The sequence below is a fragment of the Numida meleagris genome, chromosome 5 (genome assembly GCF_002078875.1).
Source record: "Numida meleagris isolate 19003 breed g44 Domestic line chromosome 5, NumMel1.0, whole genome shotgun sequence".
Lineage (NCBI taxonomy): Eukaryota > Metazoa > Chordata > Aves > Galliformes > Numididae > Numida > Numida meleagris.
In genome coordinates, this window is record NC_034413.1 from 48,114,492 (window position 1) to 48,135,786 (window position 21,295).

General features: G+C 43.1%; 1 protein-coding gene across 1 annotated transcript in view; it reads right to left on the reverse strand.

Moving 5' to 3' along the window:
- The window catches only part of SSFA2 (sperm specific antigen 2), a 41,695-nt gene extending 33,722 nt beyond the window's left edge, over positions 1-7,973 (reverse strand). Inside the window, exons 1-5 of the mRNA XM_021397721.1 lie at positions 7,369-7,973; positions 6,949-7,232; positions 6,804-6,852; positions 1,586-1,635; positions 702-758 (exon numbers count right to left, since the gene is read on the reverse strand). Coding sequence (XP_021253396.1) covers positions 702-758; positions 1,586-1,635; positions 6,804-6,852; positions 6,949-7,183 — 391 coding nt within the window. The 5' untranslated portion in view covers positions 7,184-7,232; positions 7,369-7,973. The remainder of the gene's footprint in view (positions 1-701; positions 759-1,585; positions 1,636-6,803; positions 6,853-6,948; positions 7,233-7,368) is intronic.

The following is a 21,295-nucleotide window of genomic DNA, read 5'->3' on the forward strand; positions in this document are numbered from 1 at the left end:
TTTTATTGATGGATGCTCCTGTTAAAAGTTGTTTGTTTGTGGACACCTCTGCCTCGGGACAAACAGAGTATGCTAGCAAGAGAAGTGACAACAAACATGCCCAGCATGAACAGCCACGTCTCCTTCCCTTTAAAAAAGGGAAGAGAAAGAAAAGGAAAGGAAGCAGCTAGTGACAGAAGAGTACATAACACGGCTGATTCAAAGTACTTACTCAGCTTTGGTAATTTTCATTTTTAAAAGCACTTAGCTCTTAATGGGTTTGCCTCTTGGATGACAGAATTCCATTCCTCCTTTCAAAACCCCGTACTTGCCACTCCCAAGGGTTTCAGTGGAAGTGAAGCATGCACAACTGCCAAGATTAACCCATGGACAAGACAAACAAGTAGGGGAAAGCACTTTTGCATAGCGCCAGTGAGTGCTCAGGGCTGTGCTGCAGCTGTGGGCATTAGAACGTGAGGGCAGAAGGGAATGCGGAGTTGACTTTGACCTTCAGGTTAGACCAGCACATTCAGCAGAGGCAATATCTTAATGAAAAAAAAGCAAGCCTTCTTGCATTTTCCTATGTGCTCCATGCTGCTTTTTTGGCCAGCTTTATCAACTGCCTTTGACCAGAAGGAAAATGCTGTCTTTCAAAATAAAAATCAGATCACTGAACACGACTCTTTTTTCACTAGAAAAAGTCATAATCCAGCCACACCCACCTTCGGCTCCCAGGGATAAGTCATCTTCAAAACTTCCTCCATTTCTCACCAGCATGCCTGAAAATGTACAGTTAGAAAACGCTGCATCACGGTAGTTGTAACTGCTTTTTCAACAGCTTAACTAAAGATACTAGCAAGACACTTCAGTTGATACAACAGGATATAACTAGACCATATCTACAATCCCTGCATTACTCATACACTAAAAATGCACTAAGAAGTGAGAAGTCACATTTAAGAACTTAATTTTTTTTGAAAGAGAACAATTCCAGCACTGCTTTATTTTTGTGTTCAGAAACATTCCCAAGTCAGATTGCAAGCAAACTAATTGTGAGTGCAAACCTAGAGGTACTACCCACCGTATCTGCTTCTTATGTCGACAGATTAGCCTCCAGACATCTTACCAGGGGGATCCTAAATCCGGCTTAGGCATTCTCTTCCCTCTCTCCCTATCCCGGATTAGGAATTCAAGCTAAGACTTTAGACGAAGTCAGTAACTCCTCTACACTGTGTCACTACCTGCAAATTCTCACTGTACTTTGAACTTTAGTATTCAGACCTACTCAGATAGTAAAATTTTCAGGTGTGGCAACCTGAGTTATTAGACATAGAAACTATCTAACACTTGCCAGCTTGGAGAGAAAATTAACAAACTCTCCCGTTCAGCTGTTTTTTTTTTTTTTGTTTTGTTTTTAAAAAGGCTTACTAGACTCTCCAGAAAGATTTAAAGTTTCTTAGGCACAGCTGCTTCACAGTGAGAATAACCCAGCAGTGCCAACTAGGTTGTCGTACCACTGATAAATTGCCAAAGTCTCAGGTGAACGTACACAAGAGCATGCTTCTCAGAAAAAAAAAAGACCTCAGTAGGTAAAGCCTTTCCTTACCCTTCAACAGAGGGTTGCTCTGCTCATCCAGGGAGGCTCCCAGCGGCGTTCTGAAACCACAGAAGAGATTAATACCAGCTTACAAACTTGCTGCTTCATGTCCTTCCTTACAGCGTGCAACAAGCTTGTGATAGCAGCAGTTGTCCCTCCCTCCGCCCCCAGAAAAGGCAAACAGATGAGGACTGGCAATAACTTCCCAAGCAATCCCCAGCCCTCTGAACAAATAGGGAAAAACAACAAAATCTGTTGATAACTGTAACACTGCGACACAAGTCAGTGGCAAAACTTCAGGGCCAGCAGCCCTCTCCCGAGGAAAATCGTGGACCTCCAAGAACACCCTAAAACTAAGAGCATGAGGTAACTCAATCTCACTTATGCGACAAAAGCCTTACCCATTTTCTAAACATTCAAAATTTCTTACCATTAATTTACCTTAGGCTTTGAAGAGAGAGGTGAAAAGCTACACTTGCTGATCAGAAACAAGATAAAATCTTAACAGCTATGTTAGCTGTCATCTCCCAAGTGCTGGTATTTCATAGACTCATTATAGCTCTTATTTGGATGATCTCTGCTATCACTGTTCCTTGAAAGTATTCCTTCCAGCGGATTTGCCAAATCTTACCATGTCCAGAATCAGCAGCAGAAATCACACAACTGACACGTCCAATTCCTTCCTATGCTCACATTAGATTTGTTGACATCTCCAGGTATTTCTACACCTTGTATCTGAGACATGCCTAACCAGATAGACCTGTCGCTGTTAAGTAGCACCATAATGCCCAAAACAAACTCAGAAATATAATACCCATAAAGAAGGGAAATGCAGACAATTTATATGCCAATATTACATACATTTCACTTGGGTTTTTAATTAGACAAACACATAAACCTGACCAAGGAACTTAAAGCAAACAGTGCTCTGATACAGTGTTTGTTTTGGTGTCATGGCCAAATTAAGCAATGAAAGTTTGCACCTGCTTTCTCACAGACCCTATACTTTACAATTGTTTTTCCCCCTCTGAAAATAGTACAGTGTTTCCACACGCTGCCTGCTGATAGAGAGCAAGCTAACATTGACATGTAAAGCAAAGTAAAGCCATGCCACAGCAAGAGGCCAGCTCCAGCAGCAGGAGCACCCAGGTACACAAATGTGCTGCAGGTGACAGGACAAGCCTCGCAGGGACTCAATTTTTGTGTACCTTCCATGTCAGGATTTCAAAGAAATTAAGGCAGGTTGCCTAGGCCCTTCCGTCTCCAGCCAGCCCTGTGAGCGCTGCAACAGCACCTGTGCCCACTGCTCACGTGCAGGCTGTGACAGGCACCTTTCCCTTCCTACCCATCCCCTTCCAGCACCTCCACCTTTTCCATACAGAAACTCACTGGTGGTGACTTTGTTGGCCAAGCTCAGGGCAGTGCACACTGGCTGACAGACAGCAGTGAAAGCAGCCACCAAAGCTGGCATTTTCTTTGAGAAATGAAGCCCAGTTGCACTGCAGTGGATTGGCAACTACAGGAAAAGCATCTCAGTCAGCTGCCCATCTGCTCTGCTCGTGCTCCCACATACACATGCAGCTGCTTTGCATCGCTTTTCTTGGGGAAATGTGCATTAAAGAACTAGGTGTAACACAAATTTAAACAGATACAAGCACCAACACCCAAATACTGGAGGATGATGGCAGGAGCAGCTCTGCCTCTCGGCGTATGGCAGTTTTCCAGCAGCAGGGCCCAGGAGCCAGCCCCCGGGGCCTCTCCCCGGGCACCCTGTGAAGTGGACAGTTTGGAGGCCACTCTACACACAGAAGTTCCAGAGGAAGCACTGCAGTGTCCCCGTCACCTTCATGTGAGGACACGAGGAGGGCTGGGAGCACGGGCCCTGGGGAGGCTAGAGCCATGGGGCCGCTTGGGCAAGGAGTCCTGCAGTTTTTCACCTGCATTCCCACATAGCTGAGTCACCTGTTTATTATCATATTACAACAATGACTTATTGCAGCGCCGGTGCATGCAGGAGCAGGATGAATGCCGGGGTGCAGGTGAGAGATGCCATGCGGGCCATATGCCCCCACCAGGCCACGTGCCCCCCACAGGCCTGCCTGCTCAGCTGCCCGCAGCAGCAGGACCATGGCTCTGCGAGGTACGTAAATGCCATTTAAACCTCTCTGCTTTTAGCAGCCTGACTTGGGTAGAAGCAGTGTTTATTTTAAACGTGAAGCAAAAAAAAAATCTCTTATTTCTGAGGCATTTCAAGAACTCATTTCCTGCACATCTCCAGGAGATAGTTCCTAAATACCTCTGACACCCCCTGTGCTACTAGAGGAATTTAAACACACGGAATTAAAATAGCACACACCATACCACTGAGTAAAGTTTCTCTGTTTCTATCAGTGTAATACAAACACTCTTGTTTCCCCTCTAACCTTACAGGAGTTAAGACTAAAGATCTTTGCGAGCTTTCCTATCACTTAAAAATGCCTTGTCAAACCACCGAGGAGAAAGCAAAGAATGCCTTTTTCAAAAGCACGCAATTCCCAAAACATGAGCAAACCAGAAACTCTGGGTAACATCTCGCATTTCCGAAGCCTCCGTAATCCTCATCACAGTGTGATATATCTTCATTTTTTTCAGTTTTGTCATTGTTGCACTGTGTTTGTCAGTTTGTTTTTAAACAAGTCTCCACCAAGTTAAGTAGCATGGGCTATTAGGAACGCTACCCTCTCCTCCAAAGCAGATGTGAAATAGATATGCCAAGCAACAAAAGCCCCAAACTGCTAACACGAACATCATAGGACAACCAGTCACTCTTTTTATCTTGGTTATAACACTGTTGATGCTTTTGGAAACAAACAAAAGAATGAATCTTATAAACAGATCTATTTATGCAGTGGGTTGATATTACATTTCTTTTGCGCTACTGCCAATTCAAAACAAAATGAGATTTAAGATGTGCCAATTTTCCAATATATGTTTCACAAAAGCGTATATAAAGTCAGGCAAAATGGGAGTGACTTTTCTAGAAAATATGCAACAGAGAAAATACTTCATTTTAGTAATAGCATGGTCACCTGTAGTGATAGTTACATTTCTGTACCAGGGTGAACTTGTAAGAAAGTGGTTGTGCAATTGACCAGAAGAGAAGACCAGCCTGTGAATGTTGCCCACACTTCATAGCAAAGTTCCAAAGCAAAAGCAGTGTTATTAAACAATAATTAGCCGAGATAACAATAACTGCAAGTTTTCATGCATTCTTTTTTAAACAACAATAGTTTTTGTATCACTGTTCTGTCACCTTTTAAACTACTCTTTTCCTATACACATTGTTATCAAGATACATTCTTCTCAGGGATTCTATACATACAGTCACCTTGTAAGAATGCAAGCTGAATAATCATTTCCCTGCACTTAATTAGCTGCCGCTCCCATATACTCTATATACACAGAAACTAAACCATTCCCCAGTTTTAAAACACAAAGAACTGCACACAACTTCAGGCAGCTGGGATGGTACCTCCCACAGGTATGGACAGTATCTGCATGCCCTCTGCATGATGTACAGAGGGTAACTCCAGCTTGAATAATTTAGTTTAACAGATTAAAAAAAAAGCTTTATCTTTCCGGGGAGAACACAAAATTTTTCTGATAATCTCTACAACAGTATAGCTATACTGCAAGAGACTTCTGTGGAAGGGCTGCAAAGGGTTTCATAAACATGCATTAACTAAAGCTTATGCCTCCATGTTAGCAAAAGGATAAAGTTGCACTTTATTTCCTTCCATGTAAAATATGGAAATAGAGTGCAGAACAAGATTCCCACGTTTTGTGAATCTGCTGCCACAGATGCAAACACATTCCACAGAAGCATTGGTAGCCCCTTTAAGCAACGGTTACTGGAGAACATGAATAAAACAGCAAGCTTTGCATTATTCTTCACAATTTGTGGCTGTCATTAAGGTGTTTGTGCTGACAGTTTGAAGTTCTGTGCTATTCCTTCAATTCCACACCAGAGCAGAGTGCTGACAGTGCCAGGGAAGGTTCTAGATAAAATCCTGCAGATACAGAAAGAAGCGCTACAGTGGCATTAGGAAGCACTTCTCCCTCAGGGACCTCTTCCCCATTCACTACTCCATTTTCCTCCTCCCCACTCAAAAAAAGGCTTTTAATAAAGCACCAGATATATAACGTCTTTCTTCCTCTAAACTTTTAAGGCTACATTCAATCAGGTCCAATCACAAGGAAATTCAGAAAAATCTCCCATTTTGACAATCTAGGAGAGCAGCCTGTGAGGGCTGGCCATCACGTTTTGGGGATGCGGTGTGATTCCAAGCCTTGTGCTGCCAACACCCCTCCCAAGGCACAGCCCACAGAGATTACAAAGAAAACTACACTGTGGACACCGTAGTTATAAAGCAGTCCGGACTGCAGTCACAGGAGTCACAGCTCAGCCGCTTACTGGATCAAAAGATCACCAAGGCACAGCTAATCTTAGAGGTAAATCTTTGTCTTAAAGCAGTTCCACTCAAAAAAAAAAACAAAAAACAAACAAACAAAAAAACCAGAAATCTTGAAACTTTGTTAACTACTGGAAAGCTAAATGTTCGCTTTCCCTCATCAGAAGGAAGAACGCTCTTTCAGGGTAGTAGGACAGAATAGAGGAAAAGACAGGACAAAAAGTCCCTACAACTGGATTTAAAAGTATTTATGCTTCTACGTGATCGAGACTGAAGAAAAAGTAAGGCAGTCAGCCTGCTCCAAACACCCATGGCTCATTTTGTGGCAGCACCAGTTACAGATTACACACACTCCACCTCAAGTTAAGGAAGTCTGTCCGTGCAGCAGCAGATTCTGAGGGGCTTAGATAAATTAAGTTAGCCCACACTGTCCTTGCTTCTGAAGGCCCCTGAGCACAGAGGCTGCCACTGCATCAGCACTGTTTCTTTAAAATCAGAAAAAAAACCAAAAACAAACAACAGGCAACAGAGAGACATTAATTAACAGAAGTCCCTCTTCAACAAACAGAGCAGCTTCCAAAATAACGCTGCCTTCCTAAGCCCAAGCCACATTCCTCACAGCCAGAAAGCCTTCAGCCTCGCTACGCGACACACCGATGGGAGCAAAGGTGCCCAAAGCCCGCTCCCCCGCCGTGCGTGCGTTCAGCCCCGCTCCCCGCACACCCGCAGCCCGCAGCCCGCACCGTACCGCCCTGGAGTGCGGCGACGTGACCCACCTGCAGTCCTTCAGCCATATCGCGATCTTCTCGTTGGGCACGCTGTGGCCTGGGGGCAGAGCAGCAGACAGCCGACCGTCAGTCACCGCCCGGCTGTCAGGGGCGGCCCCTCGGGGTCCCCCGTCCCGCCGCCCCCCGCCCCGACCTGCTTCTGCGGCCAGTGGCAGCTTGCCGCCTGCGAGGTGATCCTGCTCCCGGTCCTCCCCCTCTTCCTCGTCGTCGTCGTCGTCTTCCTCCTCCTCCTCGCCGCGGGCCAGCTCCGCCGCCGCTGCCGAGAGATCCTCCGCTTCCGACGCCTGCCAGGAGTCCCGGCTCTTGGCCCAGGCCTTCCTCTTCTGGGTCGCCCCCTGCCACTCCTCCGCCGCCGGAGGCTCCTCCATCGCGCCGGCGGGACTTCACGACGGGAGGCGGCCGCGGCGCTCAGCCACCCTGCGGGGAATCGAAGTCGCGCCCGCACTCAACCACCGCCCGGACCCCCGCCCCAGCTTCCTCCTGGGCGGCCCCGCGGGTTGGCGGCCCCGCTCCCGCCCGCTCGGCTCCCAGCGCCCCGTCCCGTCGTACTCACATAGCGCGCCGCGGGCAGGCGGCGGCGGAGGCTGTGCCCGGCCGGGCTGCGGACGGCGGCTCCGACTTCCTCATACCGCTGGGGGAGAAAACGCGGCGGCCACGTGATGGCAGCGGGGCTGGCGGCATCGCCTCCTGCCGGGGCCGTCGGGAGCCGTACGGCCCGGGGGGACGGCTGTACTCCTCCGGTTGGGGAGCAGCGGGACGGACAGGGAGGTGTCGGGGCGCTTTTTGTACGGGGAAGTGAAGTGCTGGAGTGGGGAAGCGCAAGGAGACGACCCGACCGGGAACACACAGCTTTCTGGCTGTGTTTCGGGTGTGTGAAACCACCAAGAAGCGTCCGCTCCAGTATAAGCAGAGGTGTGGGGGGACACCAGCAGTACCAAGTTAAAACTAGAGATGTGTTTGCAGCCACTGACGAACCCACGCCAGGCACCCCTACACCCAGCCTAGCACTGCGCCTGCAGAAGACTCTGGAGGTTTAGCTGACATGGGCAGGCAGGCACGTGGGATAGCTCCTGTTTGGAAGCAAGTCATTCCAGGGAAGTATCAGTTTGACAGTGCTCCATAACTAGATGCTTCTCACTGCTGATAAGGGACACCAGCATTATCCTCTTATTTTTCAGTTTTATAGTCCATATAGTCCAAACCTTTCAAGGAATTCTTGCCCTTTGTTTACCTCTACAAAAAATAAAAAATAAATAAAAAATAAAAAAAACCCACACATCTTCTCCTCTGCATCCAAAATACAATTCAATTTTCTGAATAGGCCATAAGGTCATATTGAAATTAAAACAGATGAACAGTAGCACAAAGAAAGCATATTTGTATTTGAATTGCCCTTGAAAGAGTTAATTGCCATATGCATTTTGTGACTTCACTTTAAATGCATGTATTTTCTTAGAAAAAGAGCAAAAAACATATAAATCCTTCTTGCTGATCCTCAAAGCAATCAGCATTTTTCCTGCATGGCAGACATACCCTCGCCTGTATCTGGGCCGTGTCCTGAGCCACCTCTGTCCCTGGTGAGGGGAGCTGCAGGGCCAGCACACAAACCTCACCAGCAGACATTGCACTGAAGCTTTTTGCACACCAGAGGTCACACACAGGTGTATTTAGAGTCCCAGAGCCTTAAAAACAGAATTTTCTGAGCTTTATCTTAAGAACCCAGCACGGCATCGCTCCAGCACAATAGCCAATATTTCTGGTTTGTGCGTGTGCATCAATAGAGTTGTCTGTTGAAAACGAATCTGCATGGTTAAGTTGCCTGGCCGAAGGCTGCAGCAAAATCACACAGGCAGTGGAGTGGTGTGAGAATGTCACAGTGCCATTGTTTTGCTCCTTCCCAAGGAACACAATAGCTTCTGGGAAGTAACAGTTTCATTGGCACAGCAGCGGCTGAACGGTTGCAAGCTAAAAGCAGTTACTGTCAGCCGTGCCAGGGCATCCTTAAGGAGTTCTTAATCCACAAATCGCTGACATTATTGCCTATAATTGCTTGTCTGTTGTGACAACACACAGGGAGAGAATGTTTGAAATATAAACAGCAGCCAGGAGCTGTTTGCAGGGCGGTCCTGCAGCACCCGCTACATGCAGCATGGGCTCTCACTTGCACCTTTATCACATCCAAGAAAGTTCCCTCTTAACTCTATGTGAATAAGGATTGCACATCCACTGTACTAAGTAGGTCTTTTTCCTAGGGAAGGTATCTGACTACTCATTGTTTCCAGTACTTGTAAAAAAAAAAAAGAAAAAAGAAAAAAAAAGAAACAGTTTTGTAATAAAAGCTCTTACTTCGGATGGTAATTGTTAGTTGTACTTCAAAAGAAATAAGGAACAGGAAAAAGTATCTCATTAATTCTTCTTGTCACTGAAATCAGACCAACTTGTTTTTTCCAAATTACTTTTGAAACTATTGACATTGAAAATGCAATAGCCAGATAAGAAGGAATAACTGTTATAGATTCCTAAAGTCAGATTTATTACCATAGCACCATAGCAGTACTACCAGGCATTACAGTAACAAATCACAAAATATTTGAAAACAATGAAAGGGTGTCAGCTCTGAATGTTTAAATCTGTACGTAAGTACATAAGAACACACACAGACACAACTTAGCCCAAAGAATCCCATTAAGTGAAATTACTGTGCTGTGGCTGGAGGGTTTGCTGTGCTTTGAGCAAGAGCAGACATCTTCCCTGCAGGGTAGGAGCATCGAGAGACCCTTCACTGCTCAAGGTAGGGCCACACAATTTATATCCTCACATACAGTATGCCCCAGCCTCTGGATATTAAGTGCATCATTACAGGCTGTCCAGATGGGTCCTCAGGGGCAAGATCACTCCTTACGTATCCCCATCTGCTGCCTCCAATGGAAATCTCACCACAGCCACCCAGTGCCGGAAGAGGGGGTAAGCAGGAGCCAGGGGGGTCAGGGCAGTTTGCACTGGCCAAATCTGGCCAGTTCTTCCTGTTTTCCAGCTCCTCATAGGGCTAAGCCCACCCCACCAGGACAGCCATCCTGTAGGATGCATGGGACAACCAACACTCACAGACCCATTGCAGAAATACTGCCGCAGGAAGGACACCGTGACTGTGAGAGCACATAACAAATACAGAAGATTCTAAACAGTGCAATTAAGAACCTGTTAATATCCCAAAATAAAACAACAACAAAACTCACACACACAAAAAACAAAACCTCTCCAGTTAACTAGGAATGGAGAATCTTTGGCTGTGAATTCCTTGTTTCCATGAGCTTCCATCCCAGAATATGTTCCCAAGGACATAGTCCAACATACCCCTGTAGGACAAGCTTGGTGCGTCCCAACACTGTGCCTTGTGTCCCATTAAACGCCCTACAGAATGGGTACTGTGAGAAAAACACTTCCGAACTGCAGCAAAAATAAGCTCACGACAAGAGAAAATGGATACTGCTGCCTAGTGTAAGTCTGATCTTGGGACAAGCAGCTCCTGATCAGTGATATATCCTGACTGCAATTGGATTTCCATGGTGCTGGGTTTTTTTCCACAAAGAAGAGAGGAGGAGCTAGCAATCAGTTCACCTTAGCAAACATCCTAACAGAAAATATTCCTACATGGTAACAAAACTGTGATACTGTGCAGTTATTTGCTTTGGCAGGGTGTACTTTAAGAGCAAGAGAATGCCTGAAGAAACACACAGCTCAGTGTCACGTACATCTTTAAAGTTTCCACAGCCACATTTTAGTGAATGCACTTAATTAAACAACTTATTTCTGAGCCAAAATTATTAAAAAAAGAAAACCTCCTGAGGCCTCTGTTATACCATAAGTGAAAATGGCAACCTGGCAAGACATCTGAAACACTTATTGTGTGTGGAAGAGAAGGGTTGTGTACTGTCTCTAGTGATATTTTCAGTCTGACTGCCCACTGCAGGGATGGGCAGCTTGGTTTCCTGACTTCTCCATTACATACCATACCTCTGCAAATGAAAGCAAATGGCTGGAGACTGATATTTGCAGAGCTCCTTGGGGGTGACAGTTTTTGGGAAGGTGCAGATATCTCTATACCCAGCTTTTCCAAGTGCATCTCACTACCCAGTTCCTGTTCCAGCATTAGTAGGAGACAGAGCAGCCCTTCTCTCCCCCATTGAGCATCCACAGGCCTTTTCCCTGACAGTGGAAATGCCTCTTCATTTTTTTTCCCCTCTGATCTCATGGGCCATTTTGCATTATTTTAAGCATTCTAAGAGCCTTGCCACTCCATGCTGAGAAAGCACACCAAGATATCTTCTATTTTAGACCTTTAAGGATTTTTCTTAACAAATTTACAAAAGGAAACAATGGTTTTACCATGCCATCTGGGCTTGCAGGAATCTAAATCAGCTAACTGGGCTGCTATCATCACTAGTGCAGAATAGAGCACCTCCTTGCATCCAGTGAGATATATATACATGCCATAAACTTCTAATAAAAATGAGTTCATCGAACCATATTGTTTTTAATTTTTAAATGTTCATTTTTTAATTACATATTTAAAGTAAAACGTTGCAAGTTAAAGGCAATCACATCTGGAGTGTCATTTAACAATCTTTCTTCATAAAGAAGAAAATCCTGTGCTGGTTTGGAACCATCGCTGTTACCAGACAGATGTTCTTTCTCAAATATATGGAATAGAAAGGATGGAAAGTAACCTGGCAGTTTTACTCTAATAAATTAAAATCTTAGGACAGCCTCCATGGCTTTGCCAGTCATTTTGTTTATATGAGTGATGTGCATGATGTTTCTATAAGGTAAGAAACAAATGCATTAATATTAATATATTTTGGAATAGTCCAGCACTTAGGCTCTCTTGAAACCAAATGTTGCCTGTTTTATAAAGTGACTTGTACTTCTAGGACTTCTTGCAGCATGAGGAAGGAGGAAAAAAACCACTTCCGTGAGGGCATTTACAAGAACTGAAGCATAGCAAGAGGAAGTTTCTGAAGGAAGAGCCGGATATCTGTCCTGAAGTGGATTACAGCTGCACCACCAAATCAGATGGAGACAGCTAAGGCCAACTATACATAAATATATGAAAACAAACACCATAAGGAGAGGAAAGTAAAAGTGGTGTTAAATCGTCCAAGATGTAAATGCATTCATGTCACTGAGCTATGTCAGTGGGTAGTTGCAATTTTTGAAGATACTGCTTTCACCAAAAAAGCAGGCTAATGAAAGAAATAGCACAGATGTAGGATATTGAGAGTGTGCTTCATTTAAATTTTAAAATTGAGTCTGAATTTTCTCATTCCTTACTGCCTTTAATTTTAGAGAGTTTCATTTCCTTTTGAGAAACATCCTTACGAGTCGATGTCACCAGGACAGTGTCGATTTATGCACGTATCCCATGCCAAAGCAATCTGTGCTCTTTTTACAGTTGTAGTTCTCCAAGACAGTTGTTTTATTTATAATTACTGTTCATCCTAATCATTTTCAGTAGTTGTGTTTCTCAGGAACAGGATAAAGAAACAAACCCCCAAACCTGCACTTACAAGGTCTCTATATTATCATCTACATTCAAAAGAAGCCTACTAGTATTTTTGAGTTCCAACTCTCCTATCCCTGACAGAACTCTATTTAAATTAATTTAATTCAACTCTTCAACATACTCAAACATTGAGGTATGAGTTGCTGTTACAGTGCCCATGGCCAAACAATGATCCAGAGGAAAATGAAATGAAGGAACCCAGCATATCCAGACCAGCACACCAAACATTTCTTTGCAGATTCATTTAGAAAACTCACTGGACTTTTTTTTTTTTCCCCTTAATGAATCAGTTAAAGTTACATCAGCTCCATAATGGGGGCAATCAAGTGTCCTATGGATTTAAGTTTTGCGGGTTGATACTTTCACTTCCATTACATCTTCCGTCATTGGACTATTTGTAATGTCTCTTCTGTAGATTCTTGTTGTCTAGTGAGTGACTTCGCAGTGCACCCTTTGCTGTTCATCTTCCCAACTAACTGCTTTATGAAACATACTGAAACTTGAAGTTAAATTCTCTGTAGAATAGAGTTGATATTTTTCAACAAGTTCAGAAATCAAGACTGGAGAAAGATGAAAATCTCTACAGTTTTTTTTTTTTTTTCCCTAGGAAATTAAATAAAAAACCCACCAAATATGAGGTTGGTAATTGTTCCTCATCAGAAAGCCTATACAACATCTCTGCATCAGCAAGCACTGAGAATGCGCCTCTTGATTGTCACCTGGCACTGAGCTGCCCAGTTTGCAAGACTAGTTTTAGTTACAAAAGCAAGCTCTCAGATATATTTACCCAATGTACCAACTCATTTATGGGCTTGACTCAGCTCTAAAATTAATGCGTTTCCTTTCCTTGGGATATATGAGAAATTCCAGAGCGATAATGGTGTTGACTTTAAGGCGTTGACCAAGTTGTTCTACAGTTGCAACTAGCAGTAGGACAAAACACACCAGGAGAAAATTCTAAACTGAAAACAGTGAGAGCTGACAAAGAAAAATACAGCTAGGGTGGGTTAGGCAGTCTTGGTGTTTTCATATTACTTAGTGTAAGTTGCATCCGCTCAATGCTGAGACATCAGCTTAAACAATAGTGCGCAGAGTGCCACAGGTATAACCTCTATATGCGGCAAGGGTGGGAAGGAAGGGAAGGAAGAGATCCAGGCTTCAAAGCTCCTTCGAACTAAGACTTTGCCAACAAAAGATTATCAATTAAACAATATTTCAGTAGGAAACAGAAGAAAAAAGTTATCTACATTTAAAATACCAATCTATAAACCCATTAAAACAGAGTTGTAATAGGAGGAATGAATTCATGTTTTTCTTCCTTTATGCATAAAGTAGCTACTTCTGAACTCAAGGGTAGTAAAAGTCCTGTAAAGGTCAGAAGTCTTCTGTGAATCTGCTTAAAGAAGGAGGCATATTTTACTTCATGAACTTTTCCACACCAATCAATAATATCTAAAGAAAGATTTATTTACCCAATTCAATAACTCCTTGATGAGTCACTATGCTATTTAAATCCTTTTTTGTAGACATTTAATGGTCAGATGGTATCATTCTAAAGAGGATATTCCAGTCTAACTCCATCTTGTTGCATGTATTTTTAAACATTTATAACTGGATCCTGCAGTGTTCAGAGTGCAAGATATTTCTCTAGCTGACTGGGCAGAGCCCAGTCTGATCCAGTAGTGACCAGCAGCTACTCCTGGTCTGCAGTTCTTTGGTGACTTACGTGAATTCAGTTGATGTGGCCAACAGAAGTGGCTCCCACTGGGCAGAAGTCCAAGTCATGAAAGCATGGCATTTTGTACTAATCATGTGCCTCATGGCTGTCTGTAGTCCTGGCTGGCAAACCCTTTGTGCAGAAGTCTCATTAACTTTAAACACAGCTCCTTAAAAAGCACAGAAAGGACTGGCAGTGGTGAAAGTGATGCCAAAAATAAATGGGAATGGAACCTTTGCTGCCCAGAGAAATTACTCCATTACATCAAAGTTCAAGCCTTCTGGTGCTAAAACAGAGGGCTTTATCTGTTCAGCCCATTCAGACACTAAATTAATACTGCCTTTGGGAGCACTAATTAATTCAATTTCAAATGCCTCCAGTCCCTGAACTGGGACAGATTTTCCCATCCATTTAATCAATTAAAGTATTAACTGTAAGTCCAACAGCAGTACACAAAAAAAACAACCTAATTTATTTAAAATTATCTCTTCTAAGACTTACTTTCCTTGCTGTGCAGTGGGAACAATTGATGTCTGTATGTTTCCTAAGAGGCTGGCTAAACCCAGAGTGCTCCTACTTTCTGCAGCTCTTTCTTCCCACTTGCCTTCAGCCAGTGAGTACTCCTGCACATACATTAACATCTGTGCCTCTTTCTAAGTACTCGGTCACTTACTGCAGGAAAGGCTGTGATTATCACACAGAAAATTGTGGGCATAGATATGGAAGGCTGAGAAAAATACTGCCCTACTAAAGATAAGGACTCTACCATTTGTGTAAATAAGTCATGTTAGTTTGGTTAGAGCAGATACTACAGAACATAACACCTAAGGGATAAGAACATTTTATTTTTACTAAGGTTCTTATCATTGTTGATAAAGAGTGATGCTCTAGACTGTGATGGCTTATTTTGGTGCACGTGCCTCTTTCCAGCGGGCTTCTACCCTCACTCTGATGACAAATAGGTCACTGTACTTTCAGTCATGGCTCCCTGACACCAGCAAGCAGCAGCTTTTGAACACTGCTCTTACAGCTGCCAGGCTTTGCTAGTACTGGAAATCCTGTAATATGCTGAAAAATATGTTAATGTTTAAAACAGTTTTGACCCATCCACTGTTGAAGGTAGTTGCATTGGGTATAGAAACATGCCATTTGTAGTGCTTCTACGCTACAGGTAAGGCATTGTAGTGCTTCTACACTACAAGGTAAGGCATTGGAACAGGCTGCCCAGGAAAGTGGTGAAGTTGCCATCCCTGGAGGTGGTCAAGGAACATGTAGACATGGCACAGAGGGACATAGTTTAGTGGACAGGGTGGTGATAGGTTGATAGTTGGACTAGATGACCTTAGTGGTCTTATCCAACCTTAATAATTCTACAATTCTGTTGTCCCCTTTCTGTCTCATACTCTGGTGGCTGTATAGATCAGATGTGTTGCACGCTAACCTCCATCATGTTCCAAGTGTTAGCCGTCACTTGCACTTGCACATGCAGCATGTGCACTCATTCATGTTCATCCCACCTTGTACATGTCCCTTTTCGTAACTCAGAGCTTGCACAAAGCTGGAGGAGGCTGTACCTCACCACCAGCTTTATTGACCAGCCTTTCCAGTGCCTTTCTGTTGGTGAATGTGTGCACTCACACACACAGTACGAGATCACACAGAAAGATCGTGAAATTTAGAGTTGATTAATCGCATTAGGGCAACATGGCACTACAGGAAATGCACCTCCTAGCAGAAAGAGGTCTTGCTTTCATGCAGGCTAACAATGAAGGAAAAAAACTGTCCTTGTATTTTCAGTTATGACATTCTTTGTTTTAATGATTAAATGTGAAGGAACAATTATGCTGGCACTACCGAGCATACCACACTTTAGAAGCTCTTTATTTGCCAATTATTGTTTGTATTATAAATGCTGAAGTGAAATGACGCATGTGCCCTTTTTGCTGTCATATTGTTTGCTTTAGCTTTCATTGGATCTTATCCAATTGTACCTTTACGTAGGCTTCTGTATAATTAAGATAGTGTGCAAAGCCTCTGAAAGGAAATCATTAAGTCTCTTGTGGCGAATGCACCGCTTTCCATGTCTGTGCCTTTTAAGTGGGTATAGCTCACCCTTCATCAATTAACTTCATGATAGTCTAAGCATACTTTAAATATGAATCCCATGTTAGGCTTTCAGCTGAAAAAAAAGTCAAGTCACATTGTAGGCTATAATTCTCTGGTTACAAACACAAGTTTCTTGGTTTTCCTAATTATGAGGTGTTCCTTTCTTAGAGGAAAAATACTTTGGAAAGGTTTGTGCTTCCCTCTACCCCAGAAAACACTTCACACGTTGTTTAAAAGACCTTACAAAAAGTAAAGCAAAACCAAAAAGCAGCTCATCATCTTTCAGAGCTACTGCTGCTGGTAACCTTGTTTAGAGATGCTAAATCCAGAAATCAAAAGCACAGGTATGCTACTGGGAGGAAACCAAGTGTTTTAACTGCTGAACCACAAGGATGAAGGAACACGCAGTTTTGCCATTTCTTTGCTCACCTGCAGTCACAAACACAAAGCCAAAAAACTTCCCACTGTCTATCAACAGCAACTTCTTATTGCTCCCAGCCCAGTGCTGCCACCTGCCCCAGGGTGCCCTGCCCCAATTGCCCCATGCATAGCTGCACCAAGAGGGATCCAATCCTACTCTAAAATGAGGGCAATGAAAACCCTGCTTCGCAACTCAAAACATACTAGCCAAAAGACCTTTAACTACTGCTCATGTATGAACCCCCTGTAGATCACTGCACTGTTTCTCTCCAGCATCATCTCTTCCCATCTCACCACAGAGGGTGTACATCTGCCCTAACAGGTCAATCAAGGAAACACTAAAATCAAACTGCACCCACGACGTGAGAGAGGGAAAAGCTCTGCTGCTGCTGTCTCATATGAGTTTAAGTTGCCATCATTAAAAACTAATTTAAAAAATTAGTGAACTACAGGGGAGAGTTGATATCCAAAAATGATCATAGAAGTAAAAATGAACAAAAATACAACATAGAGGTACTGTGTATATTTGTAGATGATCAATGCACAACAGTGAAGAATGGTTAGTGAACAGGCATTCAGTACTTTTTTTTTTTTAACTTAAGACTAAACAGTAAGTGTATAAACCTGGGACTACTTGACTCAACACGCTTTAGCAAAAATTGTAATTAAAAAACCTGATTAAACAAGGCTCCATTCCCACACACAGCTCCACCTTACTGCCTTGGCAAAGCTGAAGCTGGTAACACCCTTTAGCTAGTTTTCACAAAGCACATTAGCAATTAATAAAAGCAGAGTGGAGGAGTTCATGTTTGTTTCCAACACACTGATGGTGCTTAGGGCATCAGTGCTGTCTGACAAAGGGTGGTGTTACCAAAAAAAACACTGAATTGGCTCCATGAGCTTATTTTATGTTTGTCCTGAAGGGCAGTGGAGCCTGCCCAGCACCAAGGACTGTCATGGCCCTGTAGCCCAGAGCCCCCTCCTTGCCTTCTGCTGCAGGACAAAATCCCTTCTGCTGCACAAGATGTCCTTGCATTCCAGCAGCAAACTGCTGATAAAGAAATCCAACTGCGGAAGTCAATTAGAAAAGGAAATAGACTGCTCTAAATGCAGATGGCTTTTTCACAGCATTCAAACTGTAGCCACTTACAAGTCTTGTGCATTACAGAATATCCTAATAAATCAGTTATTGAGAAGCTATGTACGAGTTACAATGTAAACACATCCATTGAGCTTTCTGCTGGCTAGAAAACCAACAAAGTTGCATTCAGCAATTTCAGCTGAGCACCAATTCATGCCTAGCAAAATGGCTTGAGGTTTGGGGAACAGGTAAGACAACTGAAATGGTTACAAACATCTGTACCATCAAGGATCATTGGAACCATCTCAATTTCAGTGATATTCCAGCCTCTCACATGCTTCCAGAAAATGGAAATCAGCAAAATTTTCATCCACCCCCCATACTCTGCAAGCTTTCCTTGTCTCTTCTATTTAAATGAAGAAAGAATGCACTCTTCTCAGACCAGCCACAGTCTCCTAGCCTCAGAAATTTGTCTTTGTATAAAGACAACATGGCTGTAGCAAAAAAAAAAAAAAAGGAAAAAGAAAAAGAAAAAAAACCTCTGAGTTTCTAACTGGAAACACTCAAGGATTTACAGGGAGAAAGCAACTGCTCTTTAATACCCAAAAAACTGTGCCAGAAGAAGAGGAAGATGTTGAGAGCTCAACCACAATGTGTTTCCTTTCATCACAAGCCAAAAGACTGCCACCAACAAGTAGTATCTGAGAAAAACTTCCACGATCAGTTTTTCTTAATCAGCTTTTTTCCATGATTCAGTTGCTTTATTGGTAAATCTTCAGTAATAAGTTGCTGGAGCCATGAAGTCAGATTAGTGAAGTTGTTTAATTTGCTCCTTATTCTTGTGTAAGCAAAAAATGAAAACAAAGTAGACTCTAATTCAAACGTATTGCCCACTTTAAAGCATTGTGAGGTAGTTCTAGTCACACCATTATACAACATCAATTAAAAATGAACCATTCAGCATCTTCCTAGTAACTCTGGAAATGAAGGTGTATAACCTGTTGGCACAGTTGACAGTTTTCTTCCAAGGAGGCAGATGCTCTCTGACTTGTGAGCTGGCAGCACAGCTGTGCTTTGTCTTGTGCTGTGACCTGCCTGGGATATAAAGTGGCTGTTCCAGCAGCAGGCACAGCTGCACTAGGTCTAAGAGCTCCCACCATGAACTCTACAGCTATCTTAGTCATGCACCAGACAAAGTACAGAACATGAAAATCTGGCACACAGTGAAGTCCAGCAGCTCATGCGGAGCAGGTTGGACCCCACTCCAGTCAGAATCTGCAAACAGATGTTCCGGAATTTCTTACCTGCTTCTACAATGGTTCTTTGAAAATTAGTAAAAATAAATTTGTTTGGTATTGGAAGCCAAAGGCAAACAGCCAAAGGAGACAGCACAGTCTGGGTGAGTGGGTGCATTCTGGAGACACTGAGTGGCAGTTCAGAGGGAAGTAGAATTCCTCCACTCTATCTCACCCCTTGAGATGAGGCTGAAGAACTGCTCTGCCAAGCAGAGAAATGTTACTTTCAATTTCTTCACTGTCTTCCACATTTTACGCAACACTCAACACACAGCTTTTCCTTTCAGTTTGATGATAGTGAGGAAGGACACTGGAAGGTCTCTTGGTCTATACATGGACATTTTTTTCCCCAGCAGAATAGGTTGCAGGGGTGGAAAAAGTAAATGAACAAGCTTGAAACAGATTAATTTGTAAATTCCAGAGTTTTGAGTATTTACACCTGGTTCCTGTATTTGTAATGGTGATGGCTCTTCTCTTGGTTTCTTAATACAGAGGATGTGCCATTCAGTGGTCATGAGATCACAGCATCCTGTCAGTCAGCCAAATGAAAACCACCTGTTTTGTAACAAAGGCATTAAATGCCCCAAAGAATGTAAGAATGTAAACGTATCAAAAGAGGGTTTTGAGCTGAATGTCCTTTTAATGCTACCATTACACCTTCAGCCTCTGAAGATCACTCTGATGGGAACAAATTCCAAAATAACTCCTGCAGAGCATGGTGGATGATGACTGCTGAGCACAAGGACAGCATGCACCGCAGCTGCCCAGACCAGGCTGCAGCACATCAAGATGTGCATCAAGGAGAAAGGGAGCAGGTGCTGTTTTCTAGAGTTACTCTGGAAAAGGAATCTTAGAACTGCCAGTGCTATTAGTGCTCAATCACTAATATCTCAGTGGGCTTTTTTTTTTTTTTTTTTACAGAAGAATACCTTAAAGAACAAACCCACCCTCCTCCCCCTTGATTGTTTACCGAGATGAAATATTACACAATAAAAACAATCAAGCTTGCTGTAGTAATGATGGCCGTGCCTCAGAAGTAGATTACATGGTATTAAAAGGAAGACTCCTACCCTTTTTCATTCAGAAGCGAAGAGTGATAGAAGTGCATTTTAATTGTTAATTTGGGTTAGATTTCACAGCACCTGAGAAGCTGCCATATGGAACATATTTCAGCATAGTTTCTACTCCAAATGGCTTAGAGTTTTCCAAGAAACAAATTGTGTGGTACGTAAACTGATAAAGTGGCCTTGCCTTCCCTTCCTCTACAGATCTGTCAGTTACACAAGGTCCATTAAAGTACACTTAATGTGTCTAATAAAATTCTGAGTGAAACACCATGGTTGTTTGGAATAAGCACTTGAACAGAATAGGTCTTGAAGTAGTGGGAGAGTGGAAGAAATTTCAGCTATGCTGCCTCCCACTTTAATTCCTTCTCAACAAAGTCTTGCTATGCTTTAGACCAGAGAGTGAAGGATGCAAGGCATGAAGAACTGAGCCTTGTAGCCCTTCAGTTATGCAGCTCAGATAACAGTAATGGCAGTCATGAAAAGATATTGTAGAAATCTTTATATTTCTCATACTTGGGAAAAATAAAAATCAGCACTAGCTGCCACCAAAGGAACACCAGTGGCACTAACTTTCTGTCTCTGAGTTGGTCTTAAAATTTTTCAAATAAATGTTTAGATGCCTATAGACAGGTTCCCCTCCCCCCCATTTTATAACATTTTATAACTACATTTATATGAAAGGACTCTTATTTCCAGATAATCACCGTCTGAGGAAGATCTAAGATGCAAAATAGGAACAATCAAAGGTTCAAGAACAATTCCGTGCAAGTGTTGAGCAGCAAAACACGAGCCCATTTTTTTCCTCCCCTCAGACAGTTCATAGTCCAGGTGGTTCTCAGGACCATGCGGTCCCTCCAAGAAAGCATCCAAGTGGGTGGCAAAGAGGGGGAAGAAGGGAAAGGAATCCCAGGTCACTTGAAGTTTGAATAAGTATGAACATAGTTTCTGGTATTTTCTTCTATCAGATCTGGCTCTCCTTTGGTTGGGTGACTTAAACAGCTGTCTATTTGCACACAGTTGCGCAACATTTTTACAGCTTGCTAATTTAGACTTGAGATTGCAGCATGTGTCTCCCTTCAGACGTAACTTAAAATAACAAAAAAAAATTCCTCAAGGTCATTTGTTTAAAGTTTGATGAGAATCAGGATCCCGTAATTTTAGGCCTTGTTATAGAATAGGTGAAAATTTTCTTATGTATTACCTTTCTGGGGTGCATTATGCAGCTGTACAC